The 17491-nt window shown below is 62.2% G+C and overlaps 1 protein-coding gene across 3 annotated transcripts; it reads right to left on the bottom strand.

The window, feature by feature from the left end:
- Window positions 1-1535: 1535 nt before the first annotated feature.
- Window positions 1536-16992, bottom strand: MYO1F (myosin IF). 3 transcript variants are annotated; one of them, XM_053965869.1, is made up of 28 exons: window positions 16912-16992; window positions 13529-13666; window positions 11779-11868; window positions 11113-11207; window positions 10502-10589; window positions 10209-10298; window positions 9610-9741; window positions 9397-9531; window positions 9187-9319; window positions 8666-8862; window positions 8492-8572; window positions 8215-8301; window positions 7979-8065; window positions 7461-7628; window positions 7305-7390; window positions 6825-6906; window positions 6615-6721; window positions 6294-6392; window positions 5693-5837; window positions 5480-5594; window positions 4735-4904; window positions 4459-4604; window positions 4052-4198; window positions 3860-3974; window positions 3485-3568; window positions 3192-3393; window positions 2017-2183; window positions 1536-1940 (listed from the first exon to the last, which is right to left on the bottom strand). In XM_053965869.1, the coding sequence occupies exons 1-28, from the start codon at window positions 16912-16914 to the stop codon at window positions 1545-1547; spliced, it is 3585 nt and encodes a 1194-aa protein (XP_053821844.1). In that variant the 5' UTR covers window positions 16915-16992; the 3' UTR covers window positions 1536-1544. The 3 variants fall into 3 exon arrangements, with proteins under 3 accessions (XP_053821844.1, XP_053821845.1, XP_053821846.1); XM_053965870.1 differs by having other exon boundaries at window positions 4459-4571; XM_053965871.1 differs by having other exon boundaries at window positions 1769-1940; window positions 3826-3974.
- Window positions 16993-17491: the final 499 nt, after the last annotated feature.

The following is a 17491-nucleotide window of genomic DNA, read 5'->3' as shown; positions in this document are numbered from 1 at the left end:
CTCCTGGATTTTTGGGAGCACCCCGGATTTTTGGGAGCACTCCTCCAGCTCATGTGTGCCCCAAGGAGCAGCCCAGGCTCCTTGGACCCTCCAGGATCCTCACAGCCCCTGAGAGACCCCCAAAGCCCTGGGAGCCCCTGGAGCCCTCGGGAGCAGCCCAGGGAGTGCCTGAGCTGGCCCAACTCCCACGTCCCTGCAGGGCTGAGCAGGAGCACCCACTGCCCCCCATTCCCATCTCCCAGCCCCCAGGAAGGGCTGGAAGGTGCAGGATTTCCCAAATCCCCAGAGTTCCCAAAGCCACTATTTTTCATTAAAATAAAATCAGACTCCTCCCTCTTGCACTTTGCGGTGCAAGGAGTCCTAAAAAAGCTGTGATTTACAGGAAAAATCACCCCGAGGAGTGCAGGGGGCTGAAAAATCCCCTCATGGGGGGAGGGGGGACCCACAATTTCCAGCGTGGGGCTGTGAGGAGCTTGAAATTCCACGGGGAACTTCCCATCCCGGTGGGGTTCTGCCCTCTGTTAATCCCACCCTGCAGGACACAGGGTCCCCTGAGCACCGCTGGACCCCCAAGTCTGAGGTGGGGAGGAAGGTGTGTGTGACATGGGAGCAGCTCCAGAGGGGGCTTGGGAGGGAGGGAGGAAGAGGAGGGATTAGGGAGGAGGAAGGCTGGGATGTGGGATCAGGGAGGAAGAGGAGGCTGGGCTGTGGGATCAGGGAGGAAGAGGAGGCTGGGCTGTGGGATCAGGAGGAAGAGGAGGCTGGGCTGTGGGATCAGGAGGAAGAGGAGGCTGGGCTGTGGGATCAGGAGGAAGAGGAGGGCAGGGCTGTGGGATCAGGCTCTAGGATCAGGGAATGAGGAAGAGGAGGGCAGGGCTGTGGGATCAGGCTCTAGGATCAGGGAATGAGGAAGAGGAGGGCTGGCTCTGGGATCAGGCTCTGTAGATCAGGCTGTCGTCACTTCCTCTGGCGGGCAGGCCGGACACGGGCCGGACATTCCGAGCCTGTTCCTCCCTCTCCCGGCTGGAAACCTCCCGGGGCAGCCCCGGCCCCACCCCGCACCCCGCACCCCGCACCCCCAGCCCCAGCCCCAGCCGTCCCTTGCCCTGGGCTCTGCCGTGTGGGCACAGAGGGTCGCGGTTGCCACCCCAAGCATCGATCGTGGCCCCACAGGGAGGCGACCCCACAGGCTGCGGGGCCCAGCAGCCCCCGAGCACCGCCAGGAAAGGCTGGGACAGCTCCGTGGGCTTTGCCCGAGACATCCTTGGAGCTGTGACAAACGCGGGCACGGTGGCTGCGCCCTGCTCTGTTTTGCCTCGGCTGTGCCGAGCGATGCAGAGGCACGGCGGAGCCGGGAGATGCCCGAGCTGGAGCCCTGCGAGAGCTGGTTTGTGTATCCAGCATTTTCTGGAGGCTTCACGGTGGGAGGAACGGGGCTGCCTCTGATCTGGGGCTGCCCACGCCACAGCTTCTGCCGCAGCCACAGCGAGTGAAATACAACCCCCAAACTCAAGATTTGAGTCAGGTTTGCTGAGTCTGCTTATTTAGCATCGTTTAACAAAGATTCTGTTCATACCGCAGAGCAGTCTGAGTCCCAGGGCACGAACAAGCAGCCGAGAGCCCGTCCTTGCTGCAGGGTGCCCGCAGCCGACGGGGCTGTGCGATCCGGCGCTGGCACCGGCACAGTCCGGGGGGCTCGTGAGGAAACGCTCACCCTGTGCCAGCATTGGTGGGAAAACTTCATGGCTTGGAAGTTTTTTGGGAAGTTTTGAAGTTGGTGGGAAAACTTCAGGTGCCCTGGCACCTCGGGCACAGCCTCTGGAGGTGGGGTGGGAGGACGGTGACCTCGTCCTTTCCTCCAGCTCAGATCCTCTGCACATAATTCCCAGGGAAAAGCCCTTCCTTGCCGTGCAGCTGGCCCTTCCACCAGCCAGAGGCGTCTGGGGAGGAGATCAAAAATCAGCTGTGGTGCCAGCAGGGCGGGGAGAGGAGCCGGGCGGGGCAGGAGCCTCGTACCTTCCAGCAGGATGTCAATGACGTCCCCCACGTTGAAGCTGAGCTCGTCCACGTCCTGCCCGATGTACTGGTAGAGCGCCCGGCACCGCGGCCCCCCCGCCTTGGGCTGGGGCTTGGGGCGCCGGGCCGGGGGCGGCCGCTGGCCCACGCTGCGCCGCCGCTGCACCCTGAGGGCGGCAGGGCTGGGGTCTGCACCGGCACGGCGGGAGGGATGGCATGTGCTGCTCCCCCTGCCCGTCCTGCTGCTCCCCCTGCCCGTCCTGCTGCTCCCCCTGCCCGTCCTGCTCTCCCCCACCCACCCATGGGATGCTCCGTGCCTGCAGGTGGGTGCTCCCAGTTCAGGGACTGGGAGGACTGGGGCAGGATGGGCTGCACCCTCCTGCCCATCCTGAGGTGTTCTGTGCCTGCAGATGGATTCTCCCAGTTCAGGGACTGGGGAAACTGGGGCAGGACGAGCTGCCCATCCTGCTGTCCCCCCACCCACCCATGGGATGCTCCGTGCCTGCAGGTGGGTGCTCCCAGTTAAGGGAGTGGAGGAACTGGGGCAGGATGAGCTGCACCCTCCTGCCCATCCTGCTGTCCCCCACCCATGGGATGCTCCAAGCCTTCAGCCCAGCTGGCTGCTCCCAGTACAGGGACTGGGGAAACTGGGGCAGGACGAGCTCCCCATCCTGCTGTCCCACACCCATCCATGGGATGGTCCATGCTTGCAGCACAGCTGGGTGCTCCCAGTACAGGGACTGGGAGGACTGGAGCAGGATGGGCTGCACCCTCCTGCCCATCCTGAGGTTTTCTGTGCCTGCAGGGGGGTTCTCCCAGTGTACAGACTGGGGGAACTGGGGCAGGATGTACTGCTCCCCCCTGCCCACCCTACTGCCCCCACACCCATCCATGGGATGCTCTGTGCCTGCAGGTGGCTGCTCCCTGTTCAGGGACTGGGGGAACTGGGGCAGGATGAGCTGCCCATCCTGCTGTCCCACACCCATGGCATGCTCCATGCCTGCACCTGGGTGCTCCCAGTGCACAGACTGGGAGGACTGGGATGCACAAGAGCCTGGGAGATGTGTCCTGCCAGCACAGCCAGATTGCCCCACTCTGGTCCCCTCCACCTCCCAGCGCTGGTGGCAGTGGGAGAGGAGGATGGGGCAGGGACGGGGACGTGGGACAGGACCTACCCGGCCACCCCCTGGTCAGGCACGTTGAGGAAGTCCATGTTGTGCTCGGACGGGGGCCGTGCCTTGGGCTGGTGGCCGGCGCTGCGGGCGGGAAGAGCCGCGGCCGGGGGGCCCCGCGTCTGCTTCTGGGGCATCCTGTAGGTGTCCCTCTGGGCCCAGCCATCGCCGCGGGGGATCTGGGGGCCCCCATTCCTGCAGGCTCCTGCAACATCCCGTCCCAGGAGGCTGCATTACAGCGGGGCCATGCACAGCCTGCACCCCCGGCTATCCCCCACCCCGTACCCCCTCCTCACCTCTGGGTGCTGGTGGGGCACTTCGGGAAGGTGCCGGACACCTGCTGCCACCTCTGCCCTGTGCTGCCCCCTTCCTTGTGGGCTCTGGGGGGACACAAGCCCCCCGTTAGGTGACAGTCCGCAGAGCCAGCTGTAGGGGCTGTCCCCCCATTTGTACCCTGTTCCCCAGAGGTCCCGGTGCTGCCCCATCACCAGAGCAGAAATGGGTCCTTCCCGGGGGAGACACAAACCCCACAGGGTAAACCCAGCTCACCCCAGTGCTCCCAGGCCTCCAGCTGTGCCCTGTGACCCCAGTGCTCCTGTGTCCCCCCTCTGCCACCCCCCAGTGCCCTGGCACTCACTGGCATTCCTGGGGAGCCCATCCCCGATGCTGACCGTAAGGGTTTTGCCTCCAGCTTTGAGGGCGGCCACGTCGCCCTGTCCTCTGATGAAGGTGACGTTGCGGGTGCCACCGCCGCCCCAGCCCTCCTTCTTCACCCGAAACTGTAGTCTGGGGGAGAGAAGCCATGAGGCCGTGGTGACAGGACCCTGTCCTGCTTTGTCACCTCTCCTGGCCTCCATCCTTACGTGTCCTTGAAGGAGAGGGGCAGCTTGGAGCGGGTGAGCTCCTCGAAGCGTTTGCACAGGAGGCTGATCAGCTCCGTCTTGAAGATGGACTCCAAGAAATTGTCGGCATCATTCTCGTGGAGGATGAAGAAGTCGTCCTGCCTGGTGCTGGGGGAGCAAGCAGGGGTGTCAACCCCACCAAGGCTGGGGGGAATTTGGGGATCCCACAGGGCTTGGGTCCACCCCAAGGAAATTTGGAGGGCACTTTGACTGGAAAACTCCCTGGCTTCTGCAAAGCACTCTTGAAGAGCCTCCTCCTCAGGGCTGGACGCCCCCATGGATGAGGGACTGGGGAGCAGCTGGGCATGGAGAGAGGGGAAGGCCAGCCGTGGGGACACCCCGTGCAGAGCCCCTGGGAAGGGACACACCTCAGCGAGACGCCGCTCACCGCCTGCAGCTCCACCTTCTTCTTGAGCACCTCCTTGATCTGCCCCTTCTCAGGCCCCTTCTTCACCTTCTCCCGCCCGATCAGGTAGAAGTACTTGGGGGTGAGAATGAAATCCCGCTTGATGGGCTGGGAAAGGGCAGGAGAAGGGGGTGAGGGAGCTTTGCTGGGGGGGCACAAACCCCACACACACACATCCCACCCGAGGGAAGCCACCAGGAGCTGCACCAGGTGCCCAGCCCCAGGTGTGTCCTTGTACCTTGAACCTCCGGTCGTATTTGGTGACGGAGTCGGCGAAGTCGACGCGTTCCCGCTTGGCCAGGAACTGCCGCAGCTCCGGCCGCTCCTCCATGCCCAGGTAATCCCCCACAAAATTCCTGTTGATGCTGTTCCTGCGCCGCTCTTTGAAGTTGTAGAGGATGCTGGCAGCTGGGAGGGACCCCAAAGAGGTGCAGGTCTGACATGGCTCTGTGCTGGTGGCTCAGAGCCCCCCAAAACCTCACACGGGTCATGGCAGCAAGAAGTGGGGCTTGTTTTATGCCATGGGAGGAATCCCAGCTGCTTGAGCTTGGCTGGCTTTGAAACCCATTAACTGCCTTCAAAAAACCTCGTGCTGTGGGATGGACCCAGCTGTTTTCTGGGTTTTCCTCCTTGATTTTTCCTGCTTGCCTGGGAGGGTGGGAAAACCCATGATGGGGTCAGTGGCTTGTCCCGTCCTTCTGCCAACACTGACACCCAGCTACTCCCCTCCATCCCTGTGCAGGCCTTGTGAAATGCAGAGTGAGACAGCACAAGGCTCCCAGGGCTGGAAATAGGAGTAGGAAACCTGTGCTCTCGAGTGGGAAAAGACTCAACAACTCACGGGCCGGTTCCTCCATCACCTAATCACCATTAGTGCCATGACTGGGAGCCAGGCTGCTGCTCTGACAGCTGGGCTGTCCCACTGAAAGGCACCCTAAAAGGGCTGCTGGGGTGGCACTGTCCCTGCCCTTGCCCAGCCTTACCCTCCTCTCTCATCTGCTCGTATTTGCGGATGGCGACGTGCCGGCGCCAGGCCTTCTGGATCACCCGGGCGAAGCTGTCAAATTTCCTCTCCCGCATCTCCTCGAGCAGGAAGAGCTGGGAGGGACAGGCAGTGCTGAGCCAGGACACCCCAAAAACCCTCCCCAGTGATGGCCAGCCACAGGCAGTGCCCCCCAGGAGTCAGGGCCACCCACCGACTCGGGGTTCTTGACGAACACCTTGCTCCTGCCCATCTGGTACTGGTCTGGGTCCATGTTGACCGAGCGCAGGAGGTGCTGCACCCCTTGGCGCTCGTCCCCGCGCCACGACGGCCACGTCTCGGGGGTGAGGATGGCGTAGCTGTGGGGACAGAGTCGCAGAATCCCACAACAGTTTGGGTTGGAAGGGATCTTAAAGCCCATCCAGTGCCAGCCCTGCCATGGCAGGGACACCTCCCACTGTCCCAGGCTGCTCCCAGCCCTGTCCAGCCTGGCCTTGGGCACTGCCCTGCTCTGGGCACCCTGTGCCAGGCCCTCCCCACCCTGCCAGGGAACAATTCCTGCCCAATCTCCCATCCAGCCCTGGCAGTGGGAGCCATTCCCTGTGTCCTGTCCCTCCAGGCCTTGTCCCAAGTCCCTCTGCTGCTCCCTTTAGTCCCTGGAAGGGGCTCTAAGGTCTTGCCCAAGCCTTCTCTTCTTCAGGTTGAACACACCCAACTCTCTTCACCTGTGAAGCCGTGCCAGGGCCTCCCACACCCTCATCTCCTCCTGAGGAGGTGCCGTGGGATCTGCCAGCGCCGTGCCAGTGGCCACTCACCGTTGCAGGAACTTGTGGAAGAGGCGGCGGTAGGCGAACCCTGCCCGGCGCACCCGGATGTTCTCCTTCAGCCCCAGGTACTCGACCTGGTGCTTCACCCTGTGCAGCAGGGAGGGACAAGGTGGCATGATGACAGGTTAGGACGGGACCTAAAGGTGCACTTAAAGAGGACAGTGTGTCCCCACATGCTCCTTGTGCTTCCCTAAGTTAGTGGACAGCTCGGAGGGACCAGCCCAGGGCTGCAGGTTTTGGAGGAAAGCTGGTCCTGGCCACATCTCCATGGCTGGGTCCCATTCCCTGGCTCTGGGGGCTCCCTGTTACCTGCTCTCCTCCCAGTCCCGGGGTTTCTTGGTCTCGTTGGGTTTGATGCAGCGGATGTAGTGTGGGGTGCACTTCATGAGCGTGTTCACCAGGTCGTTGGCCTGTTTCTGGTGCAAGGATCGACCTCTGTAGCATCAAAGGGGGCGGTGGGAGCACTGCCCCTGCCACCGCCCCAGAGGCAGCTGCTGCTCTGCAGCCCATGGGACACACCTTGATTTTGGAGCCCGCGGTGGTTGGCCGTCCCTTTTTGTCAGAATCAAGTTTTTCTGGGAAAAGCATCCGGATGAAACCGCTGGAAGGGAGGTGACAGTCCCCAGGTGAGAGCTGCCAGCATGGCCTGGGCTGAGGCCAGCTGGGAAATCCTCTGCTGTGGGGCTGAGTGCCTCCTTCCTATCCACCCCCAGGAGCAGGAGCAGGAGCAGGAGCAGGAGCAGGAGCAGGAGCAGGAGCAGGAGCAGGAGCAGGAGCAGGAATAGGAGCAGGAGCAGGAGCAGGAGCAGAGCTGGTGGATGACCCCGCTCTGCCCAGCCCTGCAACCCTGGGATGCCCCCAGTGCCCATGGGGCCATGCAGGACTGAGCACCCCAACCCACAAAGGCAGGACCAGCCTTAAAGATCTGAATGTTGAGGACTCTGCCATCTTCCCCAGCCCTTTTGGGGTGCCCCAGGTCCCGAGCACTGCCAGACTCACTATTCACTGCTCTGCATGAGCTCGATCAGGTCGGTGAAAAGCACGTCCCGGTTGCGCTCGCAGAAGCCGTTCACATCGTAGGACACCTGGGGACAGGGGGGGACCTCAGCTGGGGCTGTGGGGTGCAGGCTGTGGGGTTTGGGGTGCCCTACCCACCTTTCCAGCGTAGTGGTGGATGACAAAGCCCGAGCTCCAGCTGTTGAAGTGCTCGTGGGTGCCCACGGCCGCCTGCAGCTTCTGCAGCAGGGTCTGGTCGGCGCCCTCGCCCGTGGCGTGCATGGTGGCACACACATCATCCAGGACACTCATGATCCCGGGAGGGTTCTGCCACAGGGAAAGGGAAGCCATGGGTGTGCCAGGGCCCAGTCCTGCACCTGGTCACAGCTGCTTCATGCTGAGCCACAGCTTAGTGCTGGTGCCCTCGCACGGGTGCCGGAGGTGTCCAAGGCCAGGTTGGACAGGGCTTGGAGCACCCTGAGATCGTGGAAAATGCCCCTGCCCATGGCAGGGGGTGGGACAAGATGATCTTTAAGGTTCCTGCTAACCCAAACCAGTCTGGGATTCTCTGCTGCTTGGCCGGACCAGCTTTTACCACCTCAACATCCCACCCAGCCCCTGTCCCTGGGTGCCTCTGCTCCCCAAAAAGCCTCCCCAGCAGAGGGGACCCCACTCACCAGCTTGTTCTCTATCAGGTCACACACCACCTTGTTGTTGAAGTACTGGATCTGCGTCCACTTGATCCCCTCCTGCACATACTCCTCCTGGGGAAGCACAGGGAGAGCTGGGTGAGCCCTGAGTCCCTGGGAGGTTCTGCAGACCCCCTGCTCCAGCTGTGGTGCTGGGGAGGAGGGGGGTGCAGGAATTGGGGTGCTGGCACAGCCCCACAGCTCCCCAGCCCAGCCCCCTGTACCTGCTCTGCCTTCAGGGTCAGCTCGATGAAGATCTGCTGCAGCTTCTCATTCACAAAGTTAATGCAGAATTGCTCAAAGCCATTTTTCTGCATGAAAATGGAAGAGAAAATGGAGCTGAGTTCTCCTCTGCTCCTCTGGCTCATGGAGGGGACCCCGACCAGCAGTGCTTGGGTGCTACTCCAGGGACCCTCCTTGGGGTCCTGATCCAGGTGCTGTCCTTGCTGTGGGAGCAGGGCAGGACAATCCAGCTGGGCTCCACAGCACAGCCACACACACCTGGAATATCTCGAAGCCGTAGATGTCCAGCACCCCAACGCTGTACTCCTCGTACGGCTTCTGCATGGCCCGGTTGATGGACTGCGGGGACAGAGGGGACAAGCCGGCTGCAGGGTGGTGGGATTGGCCATCTCCTGGAGCAGGGGGTGACCATCCCCTCTCAGGCCCACGCACCTCCACCAGGAAGTCGAAGACGCGGGCGTAGAGCCCCTTGGCCAGCGCGTCCCGGGTGTAGGCCGCCTGCTCCACGTTGAGGGTGACGGTGATGGACTCGGAGCGGCCGCCCCACTTGCTGTCCATTTTCCTGCTGGTGACCTTCTCGTTGAGGCGCTCCTGGTCGACCCCCAGCAGGTAGGCAGGGAAGGCCAGGGCTGGGCAGAGCGGGGCTGGTCAGGGCTGTGTTCTCCCCGCCTGGCTCCGGCCACGGTCAAAACCCTCGGCCCCATCCAAGTGTGAAGGACAACAGTGGGACAATGACAGAGCACATGGGTCCTTCCTCTCCCAAAGTGACACCTGGCATCTGTCCCCTGGCTAATCAAGCTCTGGCTGAGCCATTTGCTTGCTGCCTCAGTTTCCCCATGTCTATCCTGGGGAGTGTGCTTCCCTCCTCTGCCAGGGGATTTGTGACACAGCCAGTCTGCCACTCATTCCCGAGGCTCCCCCCAGCTGTCCCCTGGAGCCACTTGGCTACTCACAGTCAGCATTCTCCACCCGGGCATAGTTGCCCTCCTCCCTGAAGCTGATGTTGCCCAGGTGCAGGATCCCCGCCACGATCTGCAGCACCAGCTGCTGGTCCTCGCCGCGGATGCCGATGACCTGCATGGCGTTCTGGGGGTGCACGGACCCCGTGAGCCCCCGCCCGGCCCCAGAGCTTTTGGGGACTCTCCTCCCTCCCAGGCACTCACCATGGTCTCATGGAAGTCGCTGCGGTCGTCTGTGCCCTCCACCTGGTAGGTGTCTGTCTGGTTCAGGTAGAAGTAATAATCCGGGCTCATGATGCCCAAATTCTGCCGCTGCTCTTGGGACGCCCCTTGGATGAGCTGGGAGGGGACAGGGGGTTGTGCTCAGCCATCTCGTGGTCCCCCCTGCAGCCTGGTGGCTCCAGGCCACCCCCATACCTGGTAGTAGATGTGGAAATTCCGCTCGCACTCGTTCTGGCTCACCACGCGCGACTTCTCCAGCAGGAAGTTGGAGATCTTGCCCCCATCGGGTTCTCCGCCCCGGCTGAACTGGATCTCAAAGTATTTTCCCTGCTGGGGCAAAGATCCTGCTCAGAGCTGTGTTCCTGCCTCAGGGGATTCCTCATTCCCCTCAAGCCCTTCCCCACTGCATGAGGAGCTTTGCTGAAGACTTTATGGTTTATGTGGAGACCTCACTGCTCCCTCAACTGCCCAAAGGAGGTTGGAGCCCAGTGGGGTCGGTCTCTTCTCCCAGGTAATAGACAACAGGATGAGAGGAAATGGCCTCAAATTGCCCCAGGGGAAATTTAGATTGGATATGAGGAAAAATTCCTCCACTGAAAGGGTGGTCAGGCTCTGGAACAGACTGTGGTGGAGTCACCATCCCTGGAGGGATTGAAAATCTGGATGTGGCACTTGGGGACACTTGGGGCAGGGCTGGGGGAATGGCTGGACTTGATCTTAGAGGTCAACTTTGCAACCCATCTGGTTCAGTGGTTCTGCTGCAGCGCTGACCCTGCACCTGCCCTGGGACTTACGAAGCGGCTGGAATTGTTGTTCCGGACAGTTTTGGCATTTCCAAAGGCTTCCAGCAGCGGGTTGGACTGCAGGATGATGTCCTTCACGTGCTGGGGACAGAGGAGGGCAGGGCTCAGCACTGCTGTGTCCCACTCCAGGCCTGGGGACAGACCTGGGGCTTTGCGTGTCCCCAGGCCTGGAGTGGCTGCTCCGTGTGTCACCATCAGCCCCCATCAGGGGGAAGTTGGGGGCTGGGGTGGTGGGGATCCATTGGGAGGTGAAATGATGAGTGGCGGGGGGACAACAGACCTACCTGGACTTTCTCCCCACCCCCAGACACTTTGGAGATGTAGCCCATGATGTATTTTGCTGCCACCGTTTTCCCAGCTCCGCTTTCTCCGCTGCGCAAATGGCAAAGCAGAGCAGACGTGAAACGGCCCCACCAGAGCCACCCTTGGGGGGGCTTTGGGGTGGGTCCAGGAGCAGGACCAGAGGATGACAGTGAATTCTAGGGACTGTGCCACCCCCTTGGATGGGGCCGCCCAGGGGTATTGGTGTGAACAGAGCGTGGCTCAGTGAGGAGCTGCTCCATGAGACGTTGAATTTGTTGTCACCGGAGTTAGAAGTGGAGGAGGGGGACTTGGGAGCCTCAGAGGGAAGTCACTGGCCTTGCCCCACATCCTGACCATTTCCCTTGCAACACTGCCCCGCAGAGCTGCATTGCACAAGGCTCTGTCCCTGCCTGGGACACCCCTGGTCACAGCCTTGCCTGGTGCTTGTGGCCCAGGGGGTCCCCCCAGACACCCCAGAGCCCAGGAGCCAACTCTTCAGCCACCTCTCAGCTGGGAAACCCCGGGCTGGGGAGAAGGGGTGGTGGGGACAGGGGCAGTGACAGCCCAGCTGTGCCCCAGTGTCCCCCAGTACCTGATGATGACACACTGGTTCTCGCCGTCGATCAGCATGTTCCGGTACATGTTGTCAGTCAGGGCGTAGATGTGGGGGGGATTTTCATACTGGGCCTAACCAGGGGACAGGGACAGCAGGGCTGAGCACAGAGCAACCCCCAGCTCCCCTCCCCAAATCCCCTTCACTGCCCACAGGGGAACCAGCCCCTTCCCACTGACCCTAAACAAGGCACAAGGGCAGCAGTGCTGGGCACAGAGCAACCCCCAACTCCCCAAATCCCCCTCACTCTGCCCACAGGGGAACCAGCCCCTTCCCACTGACCCTAAACAAGGCACAAGGGCAGCAGGGCTGGGCACAGAGCTCCCCAAATCCCCCTCACTCTGCCCATGTGGGAACCAGCCTCTTCCCACAAACACCAGCTCATCAGCAGCGTGTCTGGTGGTTTCTAACTCCCCCCTCCTCCCTGGGAAGCTCGCTGGGGCAGAGCCGCTCCGGCTGCATTTTACCATGTTTGGGTTTCTTTAGTGTGCATTTCTGAGCTGAATTCCCCAGGATTTGCTGCTGGGTCTCTTGTTAGGAGCACTGACCCCTGCAGCAGCCGAGGGGCTGTGGAGGATGGGGACCCTCAGGGGACGCCCCTAATTGCACGGAATTAAGCCCAGATTGCCCCCGGGGCAGCCTCACCGCGCCCTGGTACAGCTCGATCTCCCGGTCGGTGAAATACGGCATCTGCTTGAAGGGGTTCACGGAGATCAGCACGGGCCCGATGTAGGTCTGGGCAGCAGGTCAAGGGCCGTGTGTCCCTTCCCATGTCCCCCCTTCCCACTGCCCAGTCCCACCCGGGGCAGGAAGGTGGTTCTGGAGTCCCTGGCACGTCCTGGGAGCTGCACCAGGAATGCCACGAGGCTGGCATTTCCAGCCTGGCACAGGCAGAGCTGCCCTCCTGCCGTGCCCTGGGGCACTCCCAGAACTCCCTCAGCCCCTGCAGTGCGATGGGTGCAGGAGCATCCCCTCAGCTCCCTGCTCTGGCTGGGGATCGGCTCCAAAAGCTTCTCCAGCATCCCTAGAATCCGCCCTCTGCTCACGCTCCATCTGCGGCTTTTCCAGCAGGAGCCCATCCTGATCGTACATCCAGGGAAACTGAGGCACGGAGAGGAGAGGAACCGCGGCTCCTGCCTTTCCCTGCCCACCAGGCACCCTGCTGCTGCCTTTCCTGCAGCATTCCCAAGTCACTCAGTGTGGGCAGGGCCATGGAAAACCGGGAATTGCACCTGGGAACGGTGCAGCAGCGGGATGAGGGTGAGCCCCCAGCTGGGTGAGGAGATGGAGGGTGGGGATGGAGCGGGTGGGGTTATCCCAAGCCTTTGATACCCTATTTGTGTCCCACCTGCCGGTGGGGCAGGGGGAGAGCGGCCAAAGGGCAGGAAGAAGGAGCTTTTCTGGGAAATGCAGAAGCTTGGGATGTTGAGTCATGACTGGACAGAGCCCTGCGTGCAGCAGCACAGAAAAAAAGGAAGGGAGAGGCTGCGTGGGGTATTTTTCCCCTCCAAAAAACAAAAACCTAAAAAAAAGCCAACCCCAAACGCATGTAAAGCCCCAGGGCTGCGGGGGGAGGCGGCTGAGTCACTGCCGGGACAGCGTCGCCTTGTAAGGACAGGGCCACATCCCCACGTCCAGGGGAAATACAGCGGCGTGGGCAGCGGCCTCAGCCCCGCTGCCACCCCGGCGAGCCCTCCCCGTGCCCTGCTGTGCCCCTCGGGGCTCTGCTCCTTGTCCCCAGCAGCGACAGCCACCCCTGCCCCGGGGAGCAGGGCACCGAGCTGGCCACGTCCCCGGGCAGGGGTGGGGTGACAAGGGCTCGGGGACACGTCCCCGTCCTCCTGCAGAGCTGTGGTGCCCAGCTCCGCTGGAGCAGCTCCGTGTGTCCCCTGCGCTGGCTCGGTGTCCCCTGCGCTGGCTCGGTGTCCCCCGTGTCCTGGCTCCGCTGGGGACGAGGGGTGGCACCTCCCCTCCGCACCTGCGGGGACGCTCCCGCTCCACCCAGGGTTTGCCTGGATTTGGGGGGGTTCAGAGCAGCCAGGACGCGCTGTGGGCATCGCTGGGGGTGGGTGACAGCAACAGGGGACGATGTCACCGCTGCCACCCCGGTCACAGGCAGAGGGGTCCGCGGTGTGCAGGAGCAGGGCGAGCTGAGGCTGAGGGGCTTCGTGGCTACAAAGCAAGGACCAGAGTGGGTCCTGCAGCGTGGCAGGATGGGGGTTTGGTTGTTGTGTCTGTGCCAAGCGCAGCTCAGCTCGGGAACGGCGACATTCCCGCAGCCGGTCCCGGTCCTGTCCCCGCAGGGCACGGGCCACGCTGTCCCACGTCCTGACAAAGGCTTGAAGCCCATCCCCGCCGCTCCCCGTGCCCGTCCCCGCTGCCTGGGGAAGGATACAAAGATGAAATCATCCATGAAACGCTTCTTGAGGTTCTCCACGATGGCCTCCTCGGAGATCTTGGACAGCAGCACCATGTCGTCCACGCCGCTCTGCTTGACATTGTGGCTCTGCCAGTGGAAGCGCTCCTTGCTGCCCTGAGGGGACGGGGACACAGCGGCTGTGCCGGGGCCACCTCCTGCCACCAGGGCTACTTCTGAGCCCCCGAGCTGGCCGCAGCCGTGCCTGGTCCCCGGCTCCGCCGTCACCCCAAACCAGGCACCTCGCGGAGCAAAGGGAGGGGTTTGGCCAAGCTGGGAACTCCCAGAGCTCAAATTTCAGCGCACTGGGGTTTGTCCCAACCCCCTGGACCCCTCCTCGCCTCCTGGCACCCGCAGAGGAGCTGACAGGACCTGCCCCAGCCCCCTGCTCCTCAGCCGGGCTAATGAAGGACTTCTGTTGATGCACAGACTGATTATGAGACAGAGCAACGCAGGGGAAGGGTGGTGGTGGCATCCTCTGCACCCCCACATCCTCCTTGCACCCTGCTCCCCTTCCTCCTGCCCAGGGAGATGCCAGCAGCCTCTGCCCAGCTGTCCCCAGCTCTGTCCCCCGGGGGCTGTGGGGCAGCAGCAGGGCTGGGCTGGGATTTCAGCCCTTGTGGGGTAAACACAGCCCTGGGCTGGCAGGGAGGGATTTCACCGTGCAGAAACCACCCAAAGGCGTCCCCTCGCCCTCAATGTCCCCACAAACGGGCTGGGCACAGCTGTGGTGCCCGTGTGGCCCCCGGCACGGTGCCCAGGAGGGGACACCCCATCGGGACCGCTCTGAGGCCCCTCTTTCCCCACCCCCGCAGTTCCTCTTTCACCTCCCAAGCTCCTGTCACCGATTTCACTTCTCCCCCATCAGCCCTGGCCTCTTACTCTTTCCATTTCCCTTTTCTTCTCCTCTTCCCCTTTTGCTTGATTTCCCTGCAGGCTCTCAAAGATTTCAGGGCTCTGCATCCCAACACCTTTGCAGGCTCCTGGCAGGCTCTGATTGTCACCGGCTGTCCCCAGCCCCCCACAGCCCCCCTGGGGTGTCTGTCACAACCTGGCTCCATCACCTGCCTGCCTCTCTCCTCGCTGGGCTCTGCAACCCCAAACATCCCCTGTGCCCCGTCTCCAAACCCCAAATGCCAGTCAAGCCCACGTAGCTGCTGAAGGGGCTTTTTGGTGTTGTCCCACCACCTTTATTTGGGGTCAGCTCAGGGGGCTCAGGGCTGCTCACACAGCCTGAAATCACCCAGAGAGCTTCTCCTCTTCCCCCTGGGCCTTTTTCTTGCCTTCATCCTAATATCCACTAGGAAATCCAGCTGGAAAAACACAGCAGGCTCAGCCATCCTCTCCAGGTCACTGTGGTGTCACCCAGGGAGCTGCCAGGGACCCCAGGAGCTGCCCAGCTTCACCCCAACCTGGCCCAAACCCTGGGCTTCAGGAGGGGAAGAGTGGGAAGAGCCCATGGGCAGCCAAGCACCTCAGTGCCCTGTCCCCATCACCCCAAAGCTGCTGGCACAGGCACCCTGGGCTGCTGATCGAGGCCAAATTACAGCAAAAGGAGAATTTCCTGCACTGAGAGCTCAAAGGTTTTGAGCTGAACCACAGAGATTCTCTGTCAGCTGCTCAGAGCTGTCAGTGGTGAGTGTGTCTTCACCTCCTCTTCCTCTGGGTCAGCTCAGGGGCTTTCCTGGCTCTGCTGGGACACCTGGTGCAGCCCAGCTGGGAGGAAAACACCAGCTCACCGCTGCTAAATGAAGGGTTTGTCTGCAGAGCTCTGGGTGTTCCTGCCTGGCTTCCCTGAGCCTGTCACGGGGGGTTTGCAGGGCCAGGGCTCGCTAAAAGATCAGGTAAAATCAGAGTAAAGTCAGGATGAAAGGGAATTAGGATCCCTTAAAGCCCTGGTGTTGCCCAGAGAGCTCCCATGGGACAGGGTGCAGGTGACATCCCTGTGGGGAGTGGCAGCACGAGTTAATTTGCTTCCAGAGGTTTGGGGCAGCACTTTCTCCATCCCCTGCTCTGTCCAGTCCTCTCTGTCCAGTCCCCTCCTCTGCCCCAGGCCAAAGCTGCCCAGGGAAGGGCACCAAGCCATTCCACCCTCATGCCAAGCAGGGAGAAGCTTTTGTCCCAATCTCCACCTTCCAGGTGGCCTTTGCAGCCCCTGGGCACGAGGGACTTTGCTCCAAAGGAGGCAGGTGACACATGAGGAGCCCCTCAGCATCCCCAGCTGTGGGATGGGCACTGTCCCCACCTCTGTGCCGGGGCCAGGATGCTCCTGGCACTCAGATAGGATCTCCGGGCAGGGAGGGGAGCAGCCCTGTGGCAGCACTTTGAAAACAGCGTGTTTTCTTCAAAGCTGTGCTCTAAACCACAAAAGAAGCCTGCAGCCCCTGCAGGCAAGGAGCGGATGCAGCCCAGGGTGGCACCTTTAGAGACGAGATAGGCCAAGCCCAGAAGCATCAGCACCTCCAAAACCACCGGAAGCGCCGATAGGAGCAGCAGGTTTGTCACAGCACTGTCACAGCGCTGTCACAGCCAGGCACAGGCAGGGCTGGGGCTGGGGCTGGGGCTGGCAGGGGTCAGGGCATGGCTGCCTCTGGTCCTCCAGGAAGCCACAGAACAGCTTCAGGGGGTGCAGGAGGGGACAGTGTGTCTTTGGGGACAGCATCTGAGCAGCCTCTCGGAGGTGACAGCCACAAGTGTGGGCGGCAGAAGGTTCAGTTTCAGCCTGGCCACTGTCCCCTTCCTGTCTGGGTGGAAATAGCTGGGGACAGCATCACCCCGAGGGCCGCAGGAAGCAGAGCTGAGAGTTTGGCAGCCCCCTCGCCCGTGTCTGAGCATCTTCCTAATTTTGAGAGCTTTCACCTTCCTCTTCTGCCTCCACATCAACTTCCAGAAGGGGCTGCTGCCCTCCCTGCAGCCCCTGTCCCCTGCACGGTCTGACCACGGGGACCAGCACCCAGAGGGTCCCTCCTGGCCTGGGCCACGTGGCTGCCACCCCCACCCCACTCTGTGCCCCACCAGCAGCACCAGAAACCAGCAGCACCAGTGGGGACACAAATTTGTCCCGTGGGTAGCACAGCAGTGACAGCAAACCCCAAACCCCTCTGTGCCAGCACAGACCCATCCCCTGGTGCTCCCCACCCTGTCCTGGGGGTCACCACCCCTCTGCACCCCTCCCCCAGCGCTGTCCCCAAGCTGGGGAGCACTGTCCCCTCTGCAGCAGGGACATGGGGCAGCTCCCAAAGCAGCCAGGGGCCAGGCTGGCTGCAGGGAGGGCAGGGCTGAGGTGGCCCTGAGGTGGCAGCAGTAGGAGGTGACACCCGGGGGGCCCGAGGGGAGCAGGGTGGGGCCCTGCTGGCACTCACCATGATGTCCCTGTGTCCCTCCCCAGGCCAGGTGCTCGGGCTCCTGTCACCGGCGGCCCGGGGCCATCCCGGAGCACTCGGATTTTGTCTTTCTGCTGTAACAACGATTGTGACGAATTTTCTTTCCCTCCCACTTCCTCATTTTGCACCCTTTGTGGGGGTGGGGAGGACAACGGCAGCTTTGCTATCAGGGACTTGGGGGTGGCCCTGCCCGGGGTGTCCCCACCTCTGCTGCTGCTGCTGGCTGAGGGAGAGGATGCAGGACAGAGCCCAGCAGGGATGCTCAGAGCCTCGGTGACCTTTCCCCTCACCCTGAGGTGACACCTGGATGTCACCTGCCCAGTGGTGGTCAGTCAGTGCTTGGAGGTGGTTTTAGGAATGAGATGCTTTTGGTTGGTTTTTTGTTCCTGTTGTTTTTTGGGCTTTTCTTCTCCCACCCCCCCCCCCTACTTGAGGTGCAGAGAAAAGTGTGGTTACTGCAGGAAACTGAGGCCACCCTGTCCTCTGCAGAGATACAGAATGGTTTGGGTTGGAAGGGACCTCAAAGCCCATCCAGTGGCAGCCCTGCCATGGCAGGGAC

Source organism: Vidua chalybeata, chromosome 27, assembly GCF_026979565.1.
Source record: "Vidua chalybeata isolate OUT-0048 chromosome 27, bVidCha1 merged haplotype, whole genome shotgun sequence".
Lineage (NCBI taxonomy): Eukaryota > Metazoa > Chordata > Aves > Passeriformes > Viduidae > Vidua > Vidua chalybeata.
Note: the sequence above shows the minus strand (reverse complement) of the source record. Positions and strands in the feature narration are given on the sequence as shown.

What these genes read in the sequence shown, in the direction of transcription:
- MYO1F (XM_053965869.1), bottom strand. An exon ending in TTCCACAAGTTCCTGCAACG is followed by an intron (nt 5,838 to 6,293) that starts GTGAGTGGCCAC and finishes CTGTCCCCACAG; the next exon opens with CTACGCCATCCTCACCCCCG. An exon ending in AATACGACCGGAGGTTCAAG is followed by an intron (nt 4,605 to 4,734) that starts GTACAAGGACAC and finishes GCCCTTTCCCAG; the next exon opens with CCCATCAAGCGGGATTTCAT.